At 33.8% G+C, this 21,145-nt stretch overlaps 2 protein-coding genes across 3 annotated transcripts; both read right to left on the bottom strand.

Annotated features, from left to right (window-relative positions):
- Positions 1-750: 750 nt before the first annotated feature.
- On the bottom strand, positions 751-5,424 carry LOC111472477 (RGG repeats nuclear RNA binding protein A-like). The gene is made up of 7 exons (XM_023118118.1): positions 5,004-5,424; positions 2,681-2,978; positions 2,525-2,590; positions 2,275-2,386; positions 1,868-2,023; positions 1,685-1,741; positions 751-1,191 (listed from the first exon to the last, which is right to left on the bottom strand). Exons 1-7 carry the CDS (start codon positions 5,200-5,202, stop codon positions 991-993), a joined length of 1,089 nt encoding a protein of 362 aa, XP_022973886.1. The 5' UTR covers positions 5,203-5,424; the 3' UTR covers positions 751-990.
- Positions 5,425-6,063: 639 nt separating this feature from the next.
- On the bottom strand, positions 6,064-9,653 carry LOC111472481 (RGG repeats nuclear RNA binding protein A-like). Of its 2 annotated transcripts, none has more exons than XM_023118122.1 (7): positions 9,193-9,653; positions 8,380-8,665; positions 8,225-8,290; positions 7,901-8,033; positions 7,552-7,707; positions 7,378-7,437; positions 6,064-6,535 (listed from the first exon to the last, which is right to left on the bottom strand). In XM_023118122.1, the coding sequence occupies exons 1-7, from the start codon at positions 9,392-9,394 to the stop codon at positions 6,356-6,358; spliced, it is 1,083 nt and encodes a 360-aa protein (XP_022973890.1). In that variant the 5' UTR covers positions 9,395-9,653; the 3' UTR covers positions 6,064-6,355. The 2 variants fall into 2 exon arrangements, with proteins under 2 accessions (XP_022973890.1, XP_022973891.1); XM_023118123.1 differs by having other exon boundaries at positions 7,378-7,434; positions 9,193-9,652.
- Positions 9,654-21,145: the final 11,492 nt, after the last annotated feature.

Below are 21,145 nucleotides of genomic sequence, written 5' to 3'. Positions count from 1 at the left end.
TAGAAGTAGTATTAAAAAGTTTAAAGATAATTTATGACGTGCCGATAGACAGTTTTCACTTAAACGTTAATAGTAAGAATTTTTTTGAACTCTTTATTATAAAGGTAAACGGTGTTAATTCTAAGTTTAAAATTTGATGGGTACTTTTTGAACTTAGTTCTAACATTAAAGGTATTTTTTAATTTTTAAACAAAGTTGAAATATATTAATTAAACTTTTCAAAAGATTTTTTTTTTTTTTTGTTGGCTTTTTGGTCCATTAATTCATGTTTTGATTATAACGAGTAAAACTAAAGTGTTTTAAAGTATCTAAAACTTGTGAAATAATGATTTCAATGTATTTTGAATTCCTCAAATTATAAAACAAAATGGGGTAGAAGAGTTGTTATTATGATGAATCAAATAAAACTTATATTTGAAAATTTAAAATAAATGAATAAATTTAAACTTAGGACATTTTGATTAAGATAGAAATTTAAGTTTATGAAGATTGGTCATTATTACAATTATTATTGTTTAAAAAATGAGGACAGAAATTCAATTTTATAAACGTAGGTATATTATTATTATTTTAAAAAAAAGTTAAAAAATCTCAAAATGCCATGATTTAAATTGTAAATTTAAATTGTATTGTGAAAACATTGGCGTGAATATTCAAATGGTAAATTTATTAATCAACAAAGTTGTATGTATTCTTTAAATACATAATTTAATTTACTTCATTAAGGCCAAACAAACCCCATTTTGGGAACACAGAATAAGAATATGGCATAAGGTAAAATGAAATAAATAGTTGGATATGGCAAATCCGAAACAACTGTTGAAAAGCACACAGGATGGAAAATGATAAGGAAAAATACATGGCTTTCACAATTTACATCTAAACAAATAAACTTAGTAGAACTCTTTGTAACACAGGGAAGGAACCCCACATCAAATAGAGAACGCCCAAAACCATATACACAGTTTCGAGTCCAATTTATTCAGAATTTCATTTCGCACCTAAGGTTGGGAACTGACCCGGATCCTCGATCGAGGGAGCTGCAACATTGCTGCTCATTGAGCTGTTCGTCGAGCTGCCAACATAACCTCCCCTTGAGCCACGGCCCCGACCCCGGCCCCGGCCCCTACCGCCTGGCATGTAGTGTCTCTCTCCTTCAGCAGGCTTCAAGAACTCGTTAATACTCAAGGACTTCAAAAAACAAAAGAAAGCAACAGAAAGATCAGTACTTTTTTTAACGTCACAAAGTCTGTTCCTTCTATGATATGGAAAACATTACTTACTCTATTAAGTCTGCAACACATAATTCAAGTTACAATCATGGACATTATTTTATTTAGAACCAAGTTGAGTAAAACTTTTACAAATGAACCAATTTCTTAGCCAAGTTTTTCTTAAATCTCATTATTGAAACCCCCAACACCCAGCTTTCCCCATCACAACCAAATAAACCCAAGTTAAGACGTTGAACCGAAGCCCCAAACTCCCTCCCTCTTTTTTAAGCTTTGTTCCAAATAGGAGAGTGAATCCGCAAAAGTAATACGAGTAAATTAAACCAACTAAAACACATTTGGATTGCTTAATTCAACTAAGAAGCATCACAATAGAACATTTTTCACCAGTTGAAAACTAAACTAAACTTGAGAGAACAATGTAATGGGCAAGAAATCATGTAATAATTTACCTTCTTAGTTCTCTCCTCCTTATCTGCAATTTCTTTACGCTTATCCTTATCAGATCCCTACAAGTGGAACAAATGAAAAGATTAAACGGCCAAGTCTAAGTCAATATCCGATATACCAAGGAGCCAAGGGTCATCAGAGCAATAAATAATTTTAACTCCAAAGGAAGATTAAAGTAAGTGTACCAATTTAATAAAGACGTCCTGGTTGTCCTTTTTGCTTGAAAGTTGTTGCATGGATGCAAATTCTTTAGGATCTACCTTCCTCTCCTCAGTTTTTAGTGCCAGAAGGGCCTTCCTTTTCTTCTCCTGCAACTTTTCGTACTCCTCCAGAGTCATTTCCTGCATCAGGATAAAAGAAAAGAGTAAAAGGTAGAATCAAAATCACGTTGAACATAGAGTGATGTTTATACTCAAAGCCCACGAAGCCTATTCGTAATCAAATTTACAACTTGGATTCCAAATGGCAATCATTGGTTTGGTAAGCAAGCAAAGTACAAATTTATATTCAATCCACAAGAAAAACCAATGACAAGTGAAATGGTAGGCTGCAAGTTTGAAAGAAGACTACCAAAAAACCTGAAGACACAAACCTTGTCTTCTGGTTCTTTTTCCTCCAATTGTTTAGCAGAGTTCTGATCGTCCTCATGAACAGGCTTCTCATCACCTACCTTCTTTTGAGTTTCGTTAACTTCCTCTGCACCCCTGTATGCAAAATAAACTAGCCTCTCAGCATACAAGAGTTTGCACATGTATAAAAACTTCCAGCAACATCCGCCTCTCAGTTTATAGGAAACAAAAGGGAACATACAAAAACTTCCAAAAATGTAGACATGTACTTACTCAGAAAATTCGTTAGTTGGCCTTCCCCAGTTCCCACGCCCAGATCCTTCACGCTTGAAGTCATTTCTAAGTTAAAAAACAGGCTGAAAATATCAAAACAGAGACGAAGATACAGATGAATTATGTAAACTGATGTTTTAAAAAAAGAACACTCACCCATAACCAGTTCCACTTTGGCGTTCAAATGCACCACGAAAACGTTCACCTTCAGAAGCCTCTCCATTAGTAAAACCACCACGACGGCCACCACGACCACGAGGTCCACCATATCCACCACGCTTTTCTGTTGTCCTTCCAGTCTCTCCATCTTCAGGATTACTACTAAATGAGTAATCATTATAAGGAAATTCACGATTGAAGCCACCGCTGACACGGCCTTGCCCATATCCATATCTGCCTCCACCACGCCCACTACCACTACCTCCACGACCACCTTCATTCTTTGCTTCCCTTACTACTCAAGAGTATGAAAACATTCTTTCAGTTACCAATGGATAATTCATACCAATTGGGTGGGGCACTCATAAGACCCCAATAGATTAATGAATAGACCATAAATAAATTATATTGTACTATGGACAGGATGAAAAAAGCAAGACTATGCTTGAGATAAGAATAAAAAATTGATTGCAGACTTTCATGTTCTATATCAAGAAACAGGAAAATTCAAGAATACAATAATGAGGCCAAGCAGATCTGTACAACAGTCCACGATCTGGATGTATATGCAAATATTTCCTTCATACAGTTAACTTCATCACGCCTTTCCTACCATTTGGCTCTCCAAAACATGATTTCTTGAGAAAACATGGAATTTTCATGACAAAAGAAATCTAATAGTATCAGTTCCTCTTCAAGGTAAATATTAAAAACAACATTTCATTAAGAAAATAATGCAAAAGAGCACAAATCAATAACCAACCATAACATATAGCAATCCAACTTGTGCGTACGTTATACCAATTGAATCTCATAAAAAATAATCAAAAAATTACACCAATTGAATAGTTCTTGGAAGAATCTGTTCAGTCCTTTGAACCTATCTGAAGCCTTAAAATTTATAGAGATAAAAGCTTCATCATTGATATAAATTGTGAGCCTTAGAGTTGTCCTCATAGGTCTATCTGGTTGGTTGAGAGCTGAGTCAACTTCCTTGTTCCTAACGATGTCAACATGACAACAGTAGAGAATGTCAGCATGACATTAACGTGGCCATACGGTTAACGGCAATTACTTTGACCTCATCCCTCTTCTATATAGTCTTTAAGCCTTCCAAAGTCCGTTTTTCAACCTGTTTTCACCAGTTTTATTCTTTCAACTTAATTTAGGGCATATTTAAGGAATTTTGAAGAATTTGGAATTCTTGACAACCCAAACCGAGCCTGAGAAGTCAACAACCATGTAGTCAGCGTCTGGATTTTTAAGCAAAAAATACTTGTAGGGATTAACTAGGACTTGGACATATGAATTATTAGCATGATTTATAAATGGTTTAAGCATAAAAATGGATTAGTTAAACCCTGAATTATGGATCTATATCGGTTTAGCTCGATATGCACGTTTAGGGTTTGCGTTATACGGAAATTGATTCTGATTGATTTGAATGCTTTGTTTAGGCCACAGCATACTATGTTTTACCGTAGTTTGCTTGATGTGCATGTATGTTGTGCGGATATGTGTGATTTATGATTTAATGTCAGTTATGTCCTTAGAAGTATGTTAAGAGGTTGGAATAACTATGTATGCCTTGATTGAATTACGGACTAACTGTTATGTGCTCTAGAAGATGATATGTATGACCTATTAGTGACCCTTAGCCTATGTTTTACCTGACGGTTAGGGCAACCCCTAACTATGAACTCACCTCGACAAGTGAGGGTCTAATTAGCATGTAAGATTGCAATGTCACTCACTTAGGGCCCGTGACACACTAAAGAGTAATAATGAGGGAGCTTTGATAGTGCCTAGTGGGGAGCCGATCTTGCACTGTTCTAGCCTGGAATGACGCAGGAATAGGGAGTATTGTCTGGTGCCATTAGGGGAGCTTCTAACTAGCGCTCACAAGTAGACATGTATGGAGATTTCTCTTGTACACCCTTTATCCTTGTTCTTTCCTCCCGTTCTACATCCTAGCCGGCTATTACATTCTACAACCGTATCAGAGATAAAAGCAATCATACCTTATAACATTTTGGCTGATTTGAAATGACCCCAACGTGTACACATGTATATAATATATATATATATATATATATATATGAAACAAAAAAAAAAAAAAGCATCACCAAGAGAGACTTCGCACTCTTCCATAGGCGCAAACAACGTAACCATGCAAACAAGCGGACAAACCAACATCAGGAAATGCAAAACCAATCAACAAAGACAGTAAAGGGGAAAAAAAAAAAACGATCAATCATCCAAATCAACCCCTGACATTTCCACAATCCAAAACTTCCCATGAAAAAACGAAGAAACTGACCAGCCTGAGCAGGTGGAAGAGGCTTGGAAGGAAGATTAGCAGGTTTGTTCTGTTTAGCTGCCGCAGCCGCCTGTTTGCCCTGAGGATGATCAGAAGCTTTCCTAGACAGCACCGCGGCCGCGTGCTTGGCCGCAATTAGCTGCGATGGGTCTTCGGCGTCGTCATCTCCCAACAAATCAAATGGATTCGTGGTCGCCATTTCGGAACTATGATGAAATCAATACCGGAAAAGCTGAAAGGGAATTGCACTCCGCGAAAGGCGACCACGAAATCCTACCTTAACAAGAACTCCATGAATCTCTGAACGAGAGACGAAGGGGATCTGTAAAAAGAGAGAAAGGAAAAAGGAAAAGAAATCGTTACGCGGTAGAAAGCAGGAGAAAACCCTAGACGCAATGGGTTTGACATACGGTAGTGTACGTGCAAGGAATGGGCAACCAAATCTTAAACGTATAATTTACTTTGCGTTGTTCGTTTCCTTATATCACTCGTGTGGAATATCATAATATTATTATTTTATTTTATTTTTACTGATTTATAAATTAGTTTTAATTACTGAAAATTGTAACATTTAAAAAAAAAAAAAATGAAAAATCGATGTTTTGACTTGAAAAGTGGAAAAGAGTATGTTAATAGTTTATTGAAGTTAAGCATGATTAAGAAAATGCTTCTCTAGATTATGTTTATAACACGTGAATTATTAGCTAAGGATGTGTGAGGGTTGTGCTAAAATGTAGCTGCCATGCTCTTTAAACTAATGTGACATCCGAAATAAAAAAGAAAAAAACCTCTCCCTCCTCTCCTCCATTTCCTCCCTTTCTACCTTTCGTTCTTCTATCTTTCCCAGTCGGCCGTTTATTTCATCTCAAGCTCACATTGTTGTGTTGTCACGGTGCCCAACTCGCTCAGAGTTGATTCTTCATTCTAAATTCCACTGCTTTTCATCCCTCCAGCGCACAAATTATGAGACTAAATCCACTAATTCAGATCCAACTCAAAAAAGAACAAGCTAGCTCATATTCTCTCACTATCTGTATCACAAACAGAAAAATTCCATGAATGGCAACAAATGAAGAACAACATGCCCCATTTGGGAAGTAAACAGTACTCTGTGAGGGACCAAGGAACTCATAAATATATAGTTTGATCTGGCAAACAGTCTGAAACAACAGTTGAGAACACACAACGGAAAATAGACGAGGGCAAATACAAGACTTTCACAATTTACACCTAAACCAGAAGAAAAACATGAAAATCATCTTGATACAGGAGAAGACCGACTGTTATTCTAGTCAATTTCCTGCCCCAGATTAAAGAAAGACAGTTTTTCAAGGGAAAATTTATAGAGAAATTCACTTCGCACCTAAGGTCGGGAACTGCCCAGGGTCCTCAATGGATGGGGCTGCAACATTGCTTATCGAGCTGCCACCGTATCCTCCCCTTGAACCACGACCACGACCCCTTACCCGGCCACCTGGGGTGTATTGTCGCTCTCTTTCCGCAGGCCTCAAAAACTCATTAATACTCAAAGACTAAAAACAAGAAAACAAAAAAAAATTTAGTAATTTAACCTTTTACAGGGTCTATTTTCATATTTTCATATTTTAAATTCTATAATCAATTAAATTTCTTGATGAAGGTTCCAAATAGACCCAATAAAAAACATCCTATGTCCTCGCAGGACATCTATGTTTTCAAAACATAAGCCTTGAGGAGAGCAAGTTGTGTGGTTAAACTTAAGTTAAAAGGTCAGTTAAATGAGGCATATAATTCACTGCATAATTGACTTTACAGAAAATTTTATGTAAAAAACCTACTACTTAATGACTAAAAAGCAAGAGGTCACACTAAAAGACAGCCATAATTTTGTCCATCATTTGTGGAAGGAAAAAGTGTTTGGGGTGGTAACAGATGAGGGAAAGCTAAAAGGTCAGTTCTTTCTCTATTTCTTGATTTTCTTTTCCTTACCTCATTTACTATTTTCATTTTCGTCTCATTGTCTTTTGCTCTTTTAACTCCTCAAAACAATTTGGAAGAAGGCTCGTAGGGTCTTGAGTTGCAAACCATCTTCTGAGGGCAAGGCAAGATTTTGGTCCAATTTTGTTTCTCCATTTTGAGGTGATCAACTCATGAAAACTTAGGCATATTGAAGACAATTGAAATTTTTCTTTTTTTCTTTACAATATTGTTATGTTATTATATGATTTTTAAGTTTAAAATAAGGCTTATGGATCAAGACATACACTCAGCCTCACTCAGCCTCAGAAAGACAATGGCTGGAGGCTGCCCTAAGACTTTTAGAATTTTTCTAGACATCAAACCTGAGTAAACAATTTAATGGGCAGAAATCGTTTATAAGAAGAGGCAACAATACCTTCTTAGTTCTCTCCTCCTTATCTGCAATTTCTTTTCGCTTATCCTTCTCAGATCCCTGCTAGTGGAGTAACAGAAGAACATGAAATGGTCAAATTCTCATTTGATGTACCAAGAAGCTAAGTGTCATCAGATCCCATCGATAATCAACTCCAAAAGAGGATTAAGTGTGTACCAATTTAATAAAGATGTCGTTGTTCTCCTTCTTGCTTGAAAGTTGTTGCATGGATGCAAATTCTTTGGGATCCACCTTCCTCTCCTCAGTTTTTAGAGCCATGAGGGCCTTCCTTTTATCCTCAAGCAACTTTTCATATTCCTCCAGAGTCATTTCCTGCATCAGAACAAAAGAGTAAACTAGATTAAAAATAAAGCGAAACAGTAGAAGGAGTTCACAATCAAAGCTCACCAGGCTAATATGCAATCAAATTTACAACTGTTAGATGAATCAGATTTATGATTTTAAAAGTATAGTAAAGCTATTCAATTTGAAATGCAAGCAAAAATGTAAGTTTAGTAAGACTAACCTTGTCTTCTGGTTCTGTTTCCTCTGGTTCTTTAGCAGGGTTCTCCGTGTTGACACCTGATGTATCTTCCTCTTGAACGGGCTTCTCATCACCCACATTCTTTTCAGGTTCATTAACAGCTTCCTCTGCTACCCTAGATATAAAACAGAACTTTTAAGGTACAACTAATTGCCAAGGAGAGAAAAATAACCTTATTAGCATAGATAGATAATGACACAAGCATAAAAATCTATGGTTGAGGCTGGCCAAACTCACTTTATATGGTTGAGGCATTCTAACAGAAAAAAACATCCACGATGATGGAGGGTATATACGTGTACTTACTCAGCAAATTCGTCAGCTGGTCTTCCCCAATTTCCACGACCAGCCCCTTCACGTTTGTATTCATTTCTAGGAATAAAAATCAGGAAAAAAGCATCAAAACAGTGTAAATTATACAGCAGGAGTGAGTAAAATGAGGTTTTAAAAAACAGACTAACCCACGGCCAGTTCCACTGTGGCGTTCAAATACTCTACGAGGGCGTTCCCCATCACCCACCTCTCCATTATTGAAACCACCACGACGGCCACCACGACCACGAGGCCCACCATATCCACGCCTTTCAGTTGTCTTTCCAGCCTCTCCATCCTCAGGTGCACTAGTGTTCTCACTATTGGCAAAGTCACGATTGAAGCCCCCACCCTCACGGCCTCGCCCATATCCCCGTCCTCCACCTCGTCCACTGCCACGGCCTCCACGAATGCCTTCATTCCTTGCTTCTCTTACTACTCAAAGCAAGAAAAAGACCATCTCAATCTCCCAATGGGTAATTCAACCAATGGAAACTCATAAGAATCCAATGATTAGAGAAACAGTAGGTTGGTAAACTATAATCTAACAGGACGACGAAATTATAAGAAAAGCAAGACAAACATAAGAACGAAAAATTGATTGCAGACTACCAAGTTCCCGCAAAAGAGTCCAAATCAATAAACAGTCATCAAGTTCATTAAGGTGTAAAGTTAAGGTTTTACCGATATATTCAAATAATTAAAAATCATCACAAACAAAAAACGCATCATAGTAAAAAAAACATAAGGTTTTGTTTGCAGAAAAAGGAAATTTAATACTTCCACGGAATTAAAAACAGCTACCACCCATCACTCTTGCTTAGTTTTAGAGCAAAAATCCAAACAGCTAGAAGAAAAACAATAAACTACATCTGAAAAATGTAAATTCAAACAACCAATAGCGAGAAATGAAAGGATCAATATTCAAATGAAACCAGAGATTTAGAAACGAAGAATATTACCAGCCTGAGAAGGTGGTAGAGGCTTGGAAGGAAGACTAGCAGGCTTATTTTGCTGAGACGCCGGAACCACCGGTTTGGTCTGAGCAGAGCCTTCCTTGGGCGGCGGTGCCGTTACTGCCGCCACCTGCTTAGCCGCAATTAGCTGCGAGGGGTCCTCGGCGTCATCATCCCCCAACAAATCGAAAGGATTAACGGTCGCCATTTCCAAACTAATATCGAAACCAAATACCCCAAAAAAGACCTCAAAAAACAGGAAATTCCAGTCCGAGAAAGGCGACCAGGAAACCTATCTTAACAAGAGCTCCATGAATATAATAAAAGAAAGAACAGGGATGTTGTAGAAAAACAGAAAGTTAAATGGAGAAAAAAGAAGAACCCTAGCCGCAATAGAAGAGTGACCAACGTGAGTAAGAGCAACCGAACACTTGACCTAAATTCCTCAATTTATTTGCGTCCTTCCAACCTTCCTTATTCCAACATATTCCTGCGCCGTCCTACTAAATTTACCTCTCTTTTTTTTCTTTCTTTTGGTAATTTTTTTAGGATTTTAACCTCAATTTTTTTTACTCTCGGAGGTTTGCTAATTTATCCAAAAGGAAAAATAGTAAAAAAAAAAAAAACTTTTTAACGTCTATATTGATTGAATGATAGGGTTTACTTTGAATATAACCAAGTTTAAGTGAATTTCATTAGCAAATAAAACAACGTTTGGAAGTAGTTTGTAGATATTCTTTATCATCGATCTTACAAGCTCATTATTTCGTGAAGTTGGAACCACGCCGTGTACGAGGATTGCATAGATAAGCCCCAAGATAGTGTGTTGCAATTGCATTGGAGACCAAATTGTGTAGTTACATGTGTACCTCTCCCGTACGATCTATATACTCCTTTAAAATAAATTTTTAAAAAAATTTGAAAAATTAGAACCACCCTAGATGGAGTGCCAAAGTGTTATTGAAATAAGAGAGTTCATTGATATAATTATTACAGGCAAGTCGATCCTTCACGAGTTTTCGTAATTATAGTTGAGTCAAAAGTTTGTGTTACTTTTGTAATTACATTTTTCGAAGTACCACTAATTCTCTGACGAACAATTTTTTTATGATCCAATCATAAATCAAGTCCCACTCGTGCCAATGAGAGGGAGGGGTACCATTGTTAAGTCTCAAAATCAGTACCTAAGAGAATAACTTATCTATTTTCCTTATATAGAAATGAGTGAATTGAGTGATATTATGTTCTCAGCTCCTTATTTGGTCTAGTCTCCAAAATGGCAGACATGTTGAATCCGCTATAAAAGTCATTCTCATCCATGCAAATCAAAGAACAAGCCCTCACACGCAGGAGTTCATAACTCACTCAAGATTAAGATCGAGTGATATATGATCATCATGTGAATAATAAAAAAATAAAATTATTATTAAAAAATAAAAAAACAATTAGGAGGCTTTAGGGCATAAATCCCAAAAAAAAAAAAGGTATGCTAGGGTTCCACACTTGATCTTGTTTTGTTCTTATTCATGACTTGAGAACTTAGACCCTTAGGTTCAATTCTTGAGTTCAGAGTTCTTGCCATGATCTTGCCAAAAGACTTTAATTTTGAGTTCTGAGTTCTTAATCTTGGTTTTTGTCTAACGGTCTTAGTTCTGAGGTTCTAGATACTTAGTTCAGAGAACTTGGATCTTGATTCATTTCCTTAGTTCTTATTTTTTATTATTAGTTCTTGTCTTTGTCTTTAATATTATTCTTGGTTCTTATTTTGTTCTCGTTTTGTTCCCTAAGATACTACTCCTAGGATTTATGGGACAAGTCATGAATCTGATAACCTATGTCCAAAGTTTCATACGTTCCAAGCGACACAGTCTTAACCTACATCCAAGCTTTCATGCATTCTAAGCTACATAGTCTGAACCTGCATCTAGGGCGTCATACCTTCCCTACAATACAGTTTGAAACCTACATTTAGGGCTTCTTATGTTTCCAAGCGGTATAGTCTAAAACCTGCGGCTTCTTACGTCTCAAGCGATGCAGTCTGAAAAACCTATGACCAAGGCTTCATACGTTTCAAGCGGTATAGTCTGGATACTCGTACCCAAGACTTCATATGTTCCAAACCCAAGGTTTCTTACGTTCCAAGTGATGCAATCTGAATACCTACATCCAAAGCTTATTAGTTCCAAGTGATGTAGTTTGAGTCATGAACATGTTGTACCTTGGGAGGTCTAGGAGTTTCTGAGTTGGAGGACCTTATCATTTATTCTTAGTGGTACCTAGCATTCTTCTTGTCTCAGGGGATATAGGGTTTATGTTGATCCTTCCCTTGGTTCTTGTCCTAGAAGGAGCGTTCTCTTAGTTTCTTGGGTTCTTAATTCTTTAAGTATAAGTCATAACATACTTTCTTAAAGCCCTAATTAAATCTCATAAATTATGATCTATCACATGAACATGCATGAGTCACAATGTATCATGAACTCATAACATTTCCTTAGAAAATTCTAAAAGTATCTTGGATCTTGGTGAAGATCACGGGAAATTTCTTTTGAGCTTAACTTATGTCCTAACTTTGTTTAGGTTCTAAACTTGATCCAAATAATTTAAAATCTTAAATATATCTTTATGTCCTTATAAATTGGTTTTATTTAAAGTCTCGAGACATTTGTGAGATTTAGACCTTTAAATATGTTAAAGAATTTTTGGGGCATTTAGGTCATTTTACCCCTAATTATTGGTTTAGCCTCTAAAGCGTGTTTCAATAACCTTGAAACTTATCATAATATCCTTAGTAATCATGAAATAAAGCCTATTATAAAATTTCGTAGCATTTAGAGGTCATTTCGATCTTGAATCGAAGGTAATTGTAATAGGGGCATTTTGGTCATTTTTATATCGTTACTTAGTTTAGCTACTCATCCTTATTCAATGACCACCAAATTTCAGATATACTCATAACATGTCATAGCTTAAAACATGTGATGCTATGCTCAAACATAAAATTTTATGGGTAGTAGAGTTTAGTTATTTTAACATTATTTCAATCTAGAGAAAAATGCTCGGTTTGGGCCCTTATCTCTCGATTGGAGTGTTTTTCTTTCATATTTTCTTAATTTATATTTAGCTTAAGGTTTATACTTAAATCCAAAAAATTTCTACAAGTATATCTTAGGAAAAGTCTAGGATGACTACTTACCTCCACATTGACTTTTGAGACCTCTGTTCTCGGGCTTCTATTATCTGAATTACTCTAAGTTTTCTTTGGTAGGTCCATCCTTTAGTCTAGGTTCTAGAACCATCATCCATTTCTTAAGAACTAGTTTGGATTGAGTTTAATTCAAGAAAAACCAAGGCTCGTCAACCTGAAACAGAGCTCTTAGCTCTCGACTTCTTCGTGAATTCTTCTTCTTGAAGGGAATGAACTCTTCATCCACATAGCAGAAGTATTGGAAACCGTTTTGATTTTTATTAAGAATTAAAACAAAAGCAATAAACTCGAAAGTAAGAACTCTACCTTTATAGAAACTTGAGCTTGGAATACTTCTTGAAGTATTCCAACCATGTAAACCTTATTCATATTCCACAAGTTCTTCCTTTCTATGACTCGAAGGCCAAGGCTTGTGGGAGCCTCCTAAAAGAAAATCTCAAAGGAATTGAAGAAAAAGAGTTTTGAGAATTCTCTAAAGATTGAAGATGTAATTTCATTCTCAAGAGAAAGTGGGAGAAATTTGTATGTCTTTGGCTCAACTCGAAAGTTCTATTTATAGGAACTCGGGAGAATATTTGCCAAATAATATATTTGTATATTTATTATATTAGGATATAATACCTTATACAAATTATATTTAGATATTATAAGATATTCTAATTGTTGGATTTTATGTCCTAAAACTCATAGTTGGTAAACAAAAAAAAATATTATATTTTCAATAAAGTTATTATTGTTGTTTATTCAGTAAAGATTGTTATTGAATAAAGTGAATTTTATGATCATTAATCTAAATCCAATAAACTAAGAACATTCTAGCTATTGTATGATTACTTAAATTATAGGTAGAGACATAAGAGTTGATCAAGTTCCAGTATATAGTCAAAATGATCTGTAGTATAAGGATAAGGCTGAGTACCTTATTCTGCAGACACTATGGATGTGACCCACTTTTGTATATGATATAAACAATGTGATCACTAAATTGTACATGTGGAGACATGTGAGTGGGGGCGTCATATGCAATGAGTATTGCATAAGATCGGACCATGAAGAAAATCACTCACTTTATAATATTGTTTACTGTTGAGACTGATTTTCTTCTCATTCGATGACCTAGGTAACTCGATCTTAATCTTGAGCTAACCATGAACTCCTGTTTATTCGGAATTATCCTTAGATTTGCATGGGTGAGAGTGGCTCAAGTTCGTCGACTCAATAGGTCTCCCATTTCAGGGGTAAGACTGGGTAAATGGCTGGGAACGTGGGGTGTAAGATGAAATTCACTCCTACCCACTTTTAGGGATAGAAGAGAGGTAGTTCCCTTAATTACTGACTCTAGGTCTTGAACAAGAGGCCCCACCCTCTCATTGGACGGAGAGGGATTCGGTTTACTGGTTGAACCACAAACCAATTATTCATTAGAGGATCAGTGAGACATAAGGAACAAGAAGTAACTTCAGGAGTAAAACGGTAAATTGACCCAGCTCTAGTTACGAACAACCTGTGAATGATCAACTTACTAATCATGGTTATATCAAATGGACAAAAATATATCTATAGTGAGGGGAGTGCAACTACTAGGCTATAGTGGAATGTCCTAGTAGTTAACGAAGGTTGGTTAACAAGGTCAATGAGTTTAACTGGTTAATCTTGGATCGTTGGAGCTCATGATCTATAGGTCCATTAGGTCTCTCTGCTAGCTCATATCGGACTAAACTATAGAATAGTGTGACGAGTGAGTTTGAAAAGTTCGAATTCAAATTAGGGAGAATGCAATACATATATACGATATATTTAACCGCATTTTTGTTTCATTTGCGAATTAAACAAAAAGAGAGAATCTGAGATATTTAAACAAGATTTAAATATCTTAATCAAATATGTGTCGGAATTAATTGGGATTGACATTTGAATTAATATTAAATATTAATTAAATAGTTTAATTAATCATTTAATATTACTTTAATTTGAAATTAATAATTCAAATTGATTCTTGAATCAAAATGAAGAAAGTCAAAATGTTGACTTCATTTCATGGAAAAATCCAAGTTAGCGGAATTTTGAGGTGTCAAAATTTGGTTTAACCAAACTTGCATGCTTGCCAGTGAAATTTTGAGTGTCAAAATTTGTCGATCTCAAATTTGCATGAACATGCAAACATGACCCTATAAATAGAGTGATCATGGTACATGGAAGGTTGGCTTTTGGAAAAAAACTTTGAGAAAAGCGTCTCACAAAATCTCTCTTCATATATACTAAATCCCTCCCAAGTTTAGTCACTCACCGTATTCCACAATCTCGTTCTAGGGTCAGAGAATAGTGGAGAAGACATTGGTGGTGGTTTGAAACCGGTTCGTGAGGAAAAAGAAACTTGAGCGACAAAAAGGTTAGTATTCAAACTAATTGAGTTTTAATGCTATTGAACATGTTAGCTAATTCACTATAATTAATATACTTAGAGTGCTTAAGATCCAAATTGCTTCCGCATGTGTTATATTAACACCATCACTAATATATATTAACTAATTTGAATGTTATTTAAATTTCAAATATATTTTTATTTAAAATATATATTAATTGAAATATTTAATTGTATCAAATACCATAAATATATTTTTCTTTAATATATCTAATATTAATTAACCATTCAAATTAATATATTTTAATTTCAACCCTTCCAATTAAATATATTTTATATATTTATTTAATATATTAATTTGATATTTCAAATTAAATTTATTTTATCCTTCATATGGAATATATCTTATTAAATATCAATTTGAACCCTTCAAATTTTCTTTCAAATAAATGGAACCTTTTAGTGTTATTAGGAGCTAGCAAAGGGACCTTATGGACAAGCAAATTATAAGCTCGAATGATATAAAATTAATTAATCAATTTTCATTCATTAACGATATGTTACTCCACTATATACCTAGGGTAGGACAAGTTATGTCCATTGATACAATCGTTACAAGTAAGTCAATCCTTCACGAGTTGTTCATAATTACAGTTGAGTCAAAAGTCTGTTTTACTCCTGTAATTACATCTTTCACCTTAATACCACTCATTCTCTAATGAATAATTTTTTTTTAATGATCCAATCATAAACCAAGTCTGATAAAATAAGAAACCACTACAATAGGAGTAAGATTCGGATTACCTTATTGATCGAATATCTCAAGACAATAACATTGTTTGAGATTCGAATCACTCCACAAGCAAGATCGATCATGTCTAGCTTGAATGATTCTTGTTGATCAAATATCTCAAGACAAAAACACTTGATTGAGATTCAGATCACTCTACAAGCAAAATTGATTATGTCGAGCTTGAATTATTGTACATGCAACCTAAACTGCATATAATTGCAAAAAAACTTAGCCATTGGCTAAAGAAAAGTACAAATGCTTCTTTTACTATATTTGGATCTACTTACAAATACAACATACATGCTTTATAGTCTCAAAATGAAACTATTAAAGGCATTCCAAGAGTGGTACATTAATACTTAATGACTATAATTAACCATGATGTAATTGTAATCTAAAGTAAATAAAAAGTTTTAAAATACATTAATGAAATACAATAATTCTAAATTACTCTAAATTATTCTAAATTGTAACCCACCCAAAATTTATAACATGAAACTTCATTCTTCTTTAATATGACATGAATTGAAATATCTTTTGATAATTTCAACAATATTTTATTCACATTTTCATTGAAACATATTGTATGATTGATGTCTTTTGGTTCATATCATTCTCCACTTCTTCAAGAGGATTCGTCCTCGAATCTATATGTGAAACTTTGCTGCAAAAAATAAGTTATGGAAATACAAAGGACCTCACAACACTATCACGAGTATACACTCAAGGAATTTTAGGTCACTATTTTTGCACTCATGTACACAAATGAAGCTCTCATTCTCACCTCTCAAATTTTTAGTAGACCCCGGATTGAATTTTTTTTTTTTTTTAATTTTGGATCGATTAAAAACTATAAAGATAAAAACAAATTGAAAAGAAACGCAAATGAAACATATATCGGATCTTGAGTTTGAAGCTCTGATAACAAATGATAAGATAAGGAACTATTACAAAGGGAGTATGAGAGGGTGGGGCCCTATTGTTCAAGTCCCAAAATCAGTAGTTAAAGAGAACAACTCATCTACTTTTATGGGAAGGGTGAATTTCATTTCATGATATCATGTTCCCAATTCTCTATTTGGTCAAATCCCAAAATGGTAGGCATATTGAGTCGGCTAAAAGAGTCATTCTCACCCCTGTAAATTAAAGGACGAGCCCTCACAAGCAGGAGTTCATAACTCACTCAAGATTAAAATCGAGTCTCATATGATCATCATGTGAAATATTAATCTTCTCAATTAACGGATTTATAAAGAGAGATTAAATATTTCTTTGTCCAGTCTTATACAAACTCATTGTATAGAATACCCCCACTTACATGTCTCTACATGAACGATTTGGATGAAATTATTTGCAATGATTACAAAGTGGGTCGTATCAATAGTGTTACCAGGATAACGCACCCAACCTTATCCATATACTATAGACTCTTTAAATTATCACTTGAACACGATCCTCTTGTATATCACAAATAAAATAATAAGATTATTGTTAAAAACAATCTCCCACTTGCCCTAGAGAAGTTGAGAAGAAGATGAGAAGATCCCACTTGTCCTAGAGAAGCTGAGAAGAAGTTGAGGAGAAGATGAGAGAAGATGAGGAGAAGATAGTAATCCTAGGTATTCTAGGTGACCCTCAAACACTTTATCCATTGTTATTTGACACTTTATCTATTGTTATTTGATTTGATACATAATATGATACATTGTGTAAGTTGAGGAGAAGATAGTAATCCTAGGCACCCTCAAAGACTTTATCCATTGTTATTTGATTTAATACATTGTGGTTAGTAACATTGTCCCTATTTGATTTGATATATTGTGGTCCGTAACATTGTTGAATTAGTACGAGGGATTTGAACCCTTAGTAAACAAAAGCTACATAGCAATTCTAATGCTACGCCTTCAACTACTCGGCCATCTCTCCTACAAATGATTATGACCCGAAAATCGAGTTAATAGGGCGTCACTCATATTCAATTTTTTTTATAGGCACGTCCAACCAATTCTAACTATAAAAATAATTTTTTTAACTATGTTTAATGGATACTTTTATTAGCTAATGATTCTATTTAGTTTTTTAAACTATGATTCCTTTTTATAAAAATTCAACTTTTACGGTTTTCGATTTTTCACCAATAGGCCAGAGAGCCATTTTATATAAATCAAAATAATTATGATTAAAAGTCATCTTAGTTACTACCACGATGCTTTCTCTCAATATCATTCTTTATATATTGATACTTTATAATGTCTTTAATATTAGTTTTTGTATCACCATCATCACAATAAAAAGTGACAGACTAAATCACATCTGAAACACCTTTAAAATATTTAAGAAATTATTATAGTCATATAAGTCTTTTTGTTGCTTTAAAAGCAAAAAAATATTCGGCTTGTATAACATACTTCACAATGTAAGGTAAAATTGATCTTAACATAAATTTAGAGAAATTTATGTAACTAGTGTATCACTTAAAGATAAAATCTTTAAGTCCATACACAAAATAAAAAAATTCTCGATCACCCATCGATACTTTGATGGTCATATCATTAGTTTAACTAATATAATCTAACTGTATATTTAATGTTAATTCTCATCTACTCATTAATTGTCTCCCACTCAAGAAAGATAATTATTCATACTCTCAACCTTTGAGGTTACTTAGGATATTATTCCTCTAACTTCATATTTCAATGATCATTATCATTCTTTGAAGTCTTGCATCAAATATTTGTCAACAATTTTATCAGTATTGAATGGAATGAACTCTTCATCCACGTAGCAGAAGCATTAAAAACCGTTTTGAAATTTAGTAAGAATTAAAACAAAAGCAATAAATTTGAGTATAAGAACTCTACCTTTGTAGAACCCCTAGTTTGAAACACTTAAAGTAATCCAACCATGCAAACGTTCTTCCACATTCCACAAGATCTTCCTTGCAATGACTCGAACATAAGGCCAAGGCTTGTGGGAGCCTCTTGAAAGAAAATCCCAAAGGGATGGGAGAAGAAGAAAGAGTTTCGAGAATTCTCCAAAGATGTAATTTCATTCTCTAGAGAAAGTGGGAGAGATTGATGTTCTTTGGTTCAACCCGATAGGACCCTCGTAGAATATTTGCCAAATAATATAATTGCATATTTAATATATTACGATATTATACCTTATGATTTAGATATTATAAAATATCATAATATATATTTAACCAATTTGAATCTCATTCAAATTTCAAATATATTTTTCCTTTAATATATCTAATATATTAAATATTAATGTGAACCCTTCAAATTAAATATATTTTATCTATTTATTTAATATATATAATATATTAAATATTAATTTGAACATTTTAATTAAATATAGTTTTTACTTTATATTTAATATATATAATATATTAAATATCGATTTGAACATTTCAAATTTTCATTTAAATAAATTGAACCTTTTATGAGCTAACAAGGGGACCTTATGGACCTACATATTAGCTTGATACAAAGTTAATTAATTAAACTATTTAATTAATCAATTTCCATTCATTAACTATAGACTTAGAGTTCACTCTTATGCACTATAGGACAAGTTATGGCCATTGATATAATCGTTACAAGCAAGTCACTCCTTCACGAGTTGTTCATAATTACAGCTATGTCAAAAATCTGTTTTACCTTTGTAATTACATCTTTCACCTTAAGTACCACTGATTCTCTAATGAACAATTTGTTTATGATCCAATCATAAACAAGTCCCTCTCGGGTCCATGAGAGGGTGGGGCCCCATTGTTCAAGTCCCGAAATCGGTACTTAAGAGAACAACTCATTTACTTTCCTTATATGGAAATGAGTGAATTCCATCTCATGATATTTTGTTCTAAACTCCCTATTTGGTCAAGTCCCCAAAATGGTAAGCATATTGAATTGGCTAAAAGAACCTGATATAAACCAAGGGACATCAATCATATAATATGCTTCAATGAAGATGTGAATAAATTATTGTTGAAATTTTGAAAAAATATTTCAATTCATGCCACACTGAAGAAGAATGAAGTTTCATCTTATAAATTTTGGGTAGATTACAATGTAGAGTTACTGTATTTCATTAATGTACTTTAAGACTATTAATTTACTTTAGGTTACAATTACATCCAGGTTAATTATGGCCATTAAGTATGAATGTTACAACTCTTTGAATGACTTTAGTAGTTTCATTTTGAGGCTATATAAAGCCGTGTATGTTGTATTTGTAAGTAGACTTGGAAAATATAGTATAAGGAGCATTTGTGCTTTTCTTCACATCTTCATTGAAACATATTGGATGATTGATGTCTCTTGGTTCATATCAGAACCATTCTCACCCATGTAAATTAAAAGATAACCCCTCACAGGCAGGAGTTCATAACTCACTCAAGATTAAGATCGAGTCGCATATGATCATCATATGAAATATTAAAGTTAAGGTTATCAAACCTTCTATTAACATATCTATAGGTTAAATTCATTTAAAAAATGAACTTTTACTCATTTAACAAACATTTTGCTTTTGTTTTTTAATAATAAATCTATATATTAATATGTAGATGCATCGTCTTAGATTTCTTTTTACAACAGAATTCGAAATATTGATTTAACATATCTTATATATGTAAAAATGAATTAGAGAATAATAATAGACTCTAGAATGATAACCAGGGAGAAAATCTACTTCTAGCTACTTTCTCCCATTAAGTGCTTTGTTATGAATCATTTTTTGAAAATTTGTATCTTTTTATCTATACATAATTTTCTTTTTTGTAGATCCATTCATATCCTATGAGTTTAACATCATCTAGAACATCTACAAATCCTTGGACTTTTTTGACTTTAACTTATTTATCCTTTGTCATCATCCCTCGTGACTATTTTGAGGGTAACGAGCTTCAACTTGGTCATCTAACATGACAATTTGGATATCAATAGGATTGAGTCATCTCATAACTCTCCCACTACAACAAGGCTTATCTAATTAACGGTTAGGATGACTCTCAAGTGAATTTAAATTGTGAACAACTTTTGTTAACTATCCATGGCTTCACTAGAACTATTTAATTAACACTATCTCACCTCCTTGAAAGGTGTGTGTTCTTTTATTTGAACTCCTTTAGAAAATTACATTTGTCATACAAATATGTTTTTGAGAATTAAATGAAAGACTATTTTGTTTCTCTTTAAGGTAGCCTAAATTTAGACATAATTTTGAACATATTATGTCAGAATATGCTTAATTACAATTATTGAAGTGTTGTAAACTAAGTTTGCTACATTTCCATAATCCAACAAATTGTCTCATATACAATTTTGAAGGCAATCATGTTCACTATTGTTAAAAATGAGAAATAGAAATAGAATTGGGAAGATGTGTATTCTCATTGAAATTCATGAGCTTAAATAGGATACAAGCTAGCAACTAATGCGTATAAATGAGGAAAATATAAAGTAATTAAATATTAAGAATAAAATAAAATATACGGTAAATCAAATCATAAATAAAGAAATATTAAGATATAATATCTAAGATATATTCCATAAATAATATATACTCTAAATATTATATCTCAATACTCCCC

The sequence above is a fragment of the Cucurbita maxima genome, unplaced genomic scaffold (genome assembly GCF_002738345.1).
Source record: "Cucurbita maxima cultivar Rimu unplaced genomic scaffold, Cmax_1.0 Cma_Scf00074, whole genome shotgun sequence".
Lineage (NCBI taxonomy): Eukaryota > Viridiplantae > Streptophyta > Magnoliopsida > Cucurbitales > Cucurbitaceae > Cucurbita > Cucurbita maxima.
Note: the sequence above shows the minus strand (reverse complement) of the source record. Positions and strands in the feature narration are given on the sequence as shown.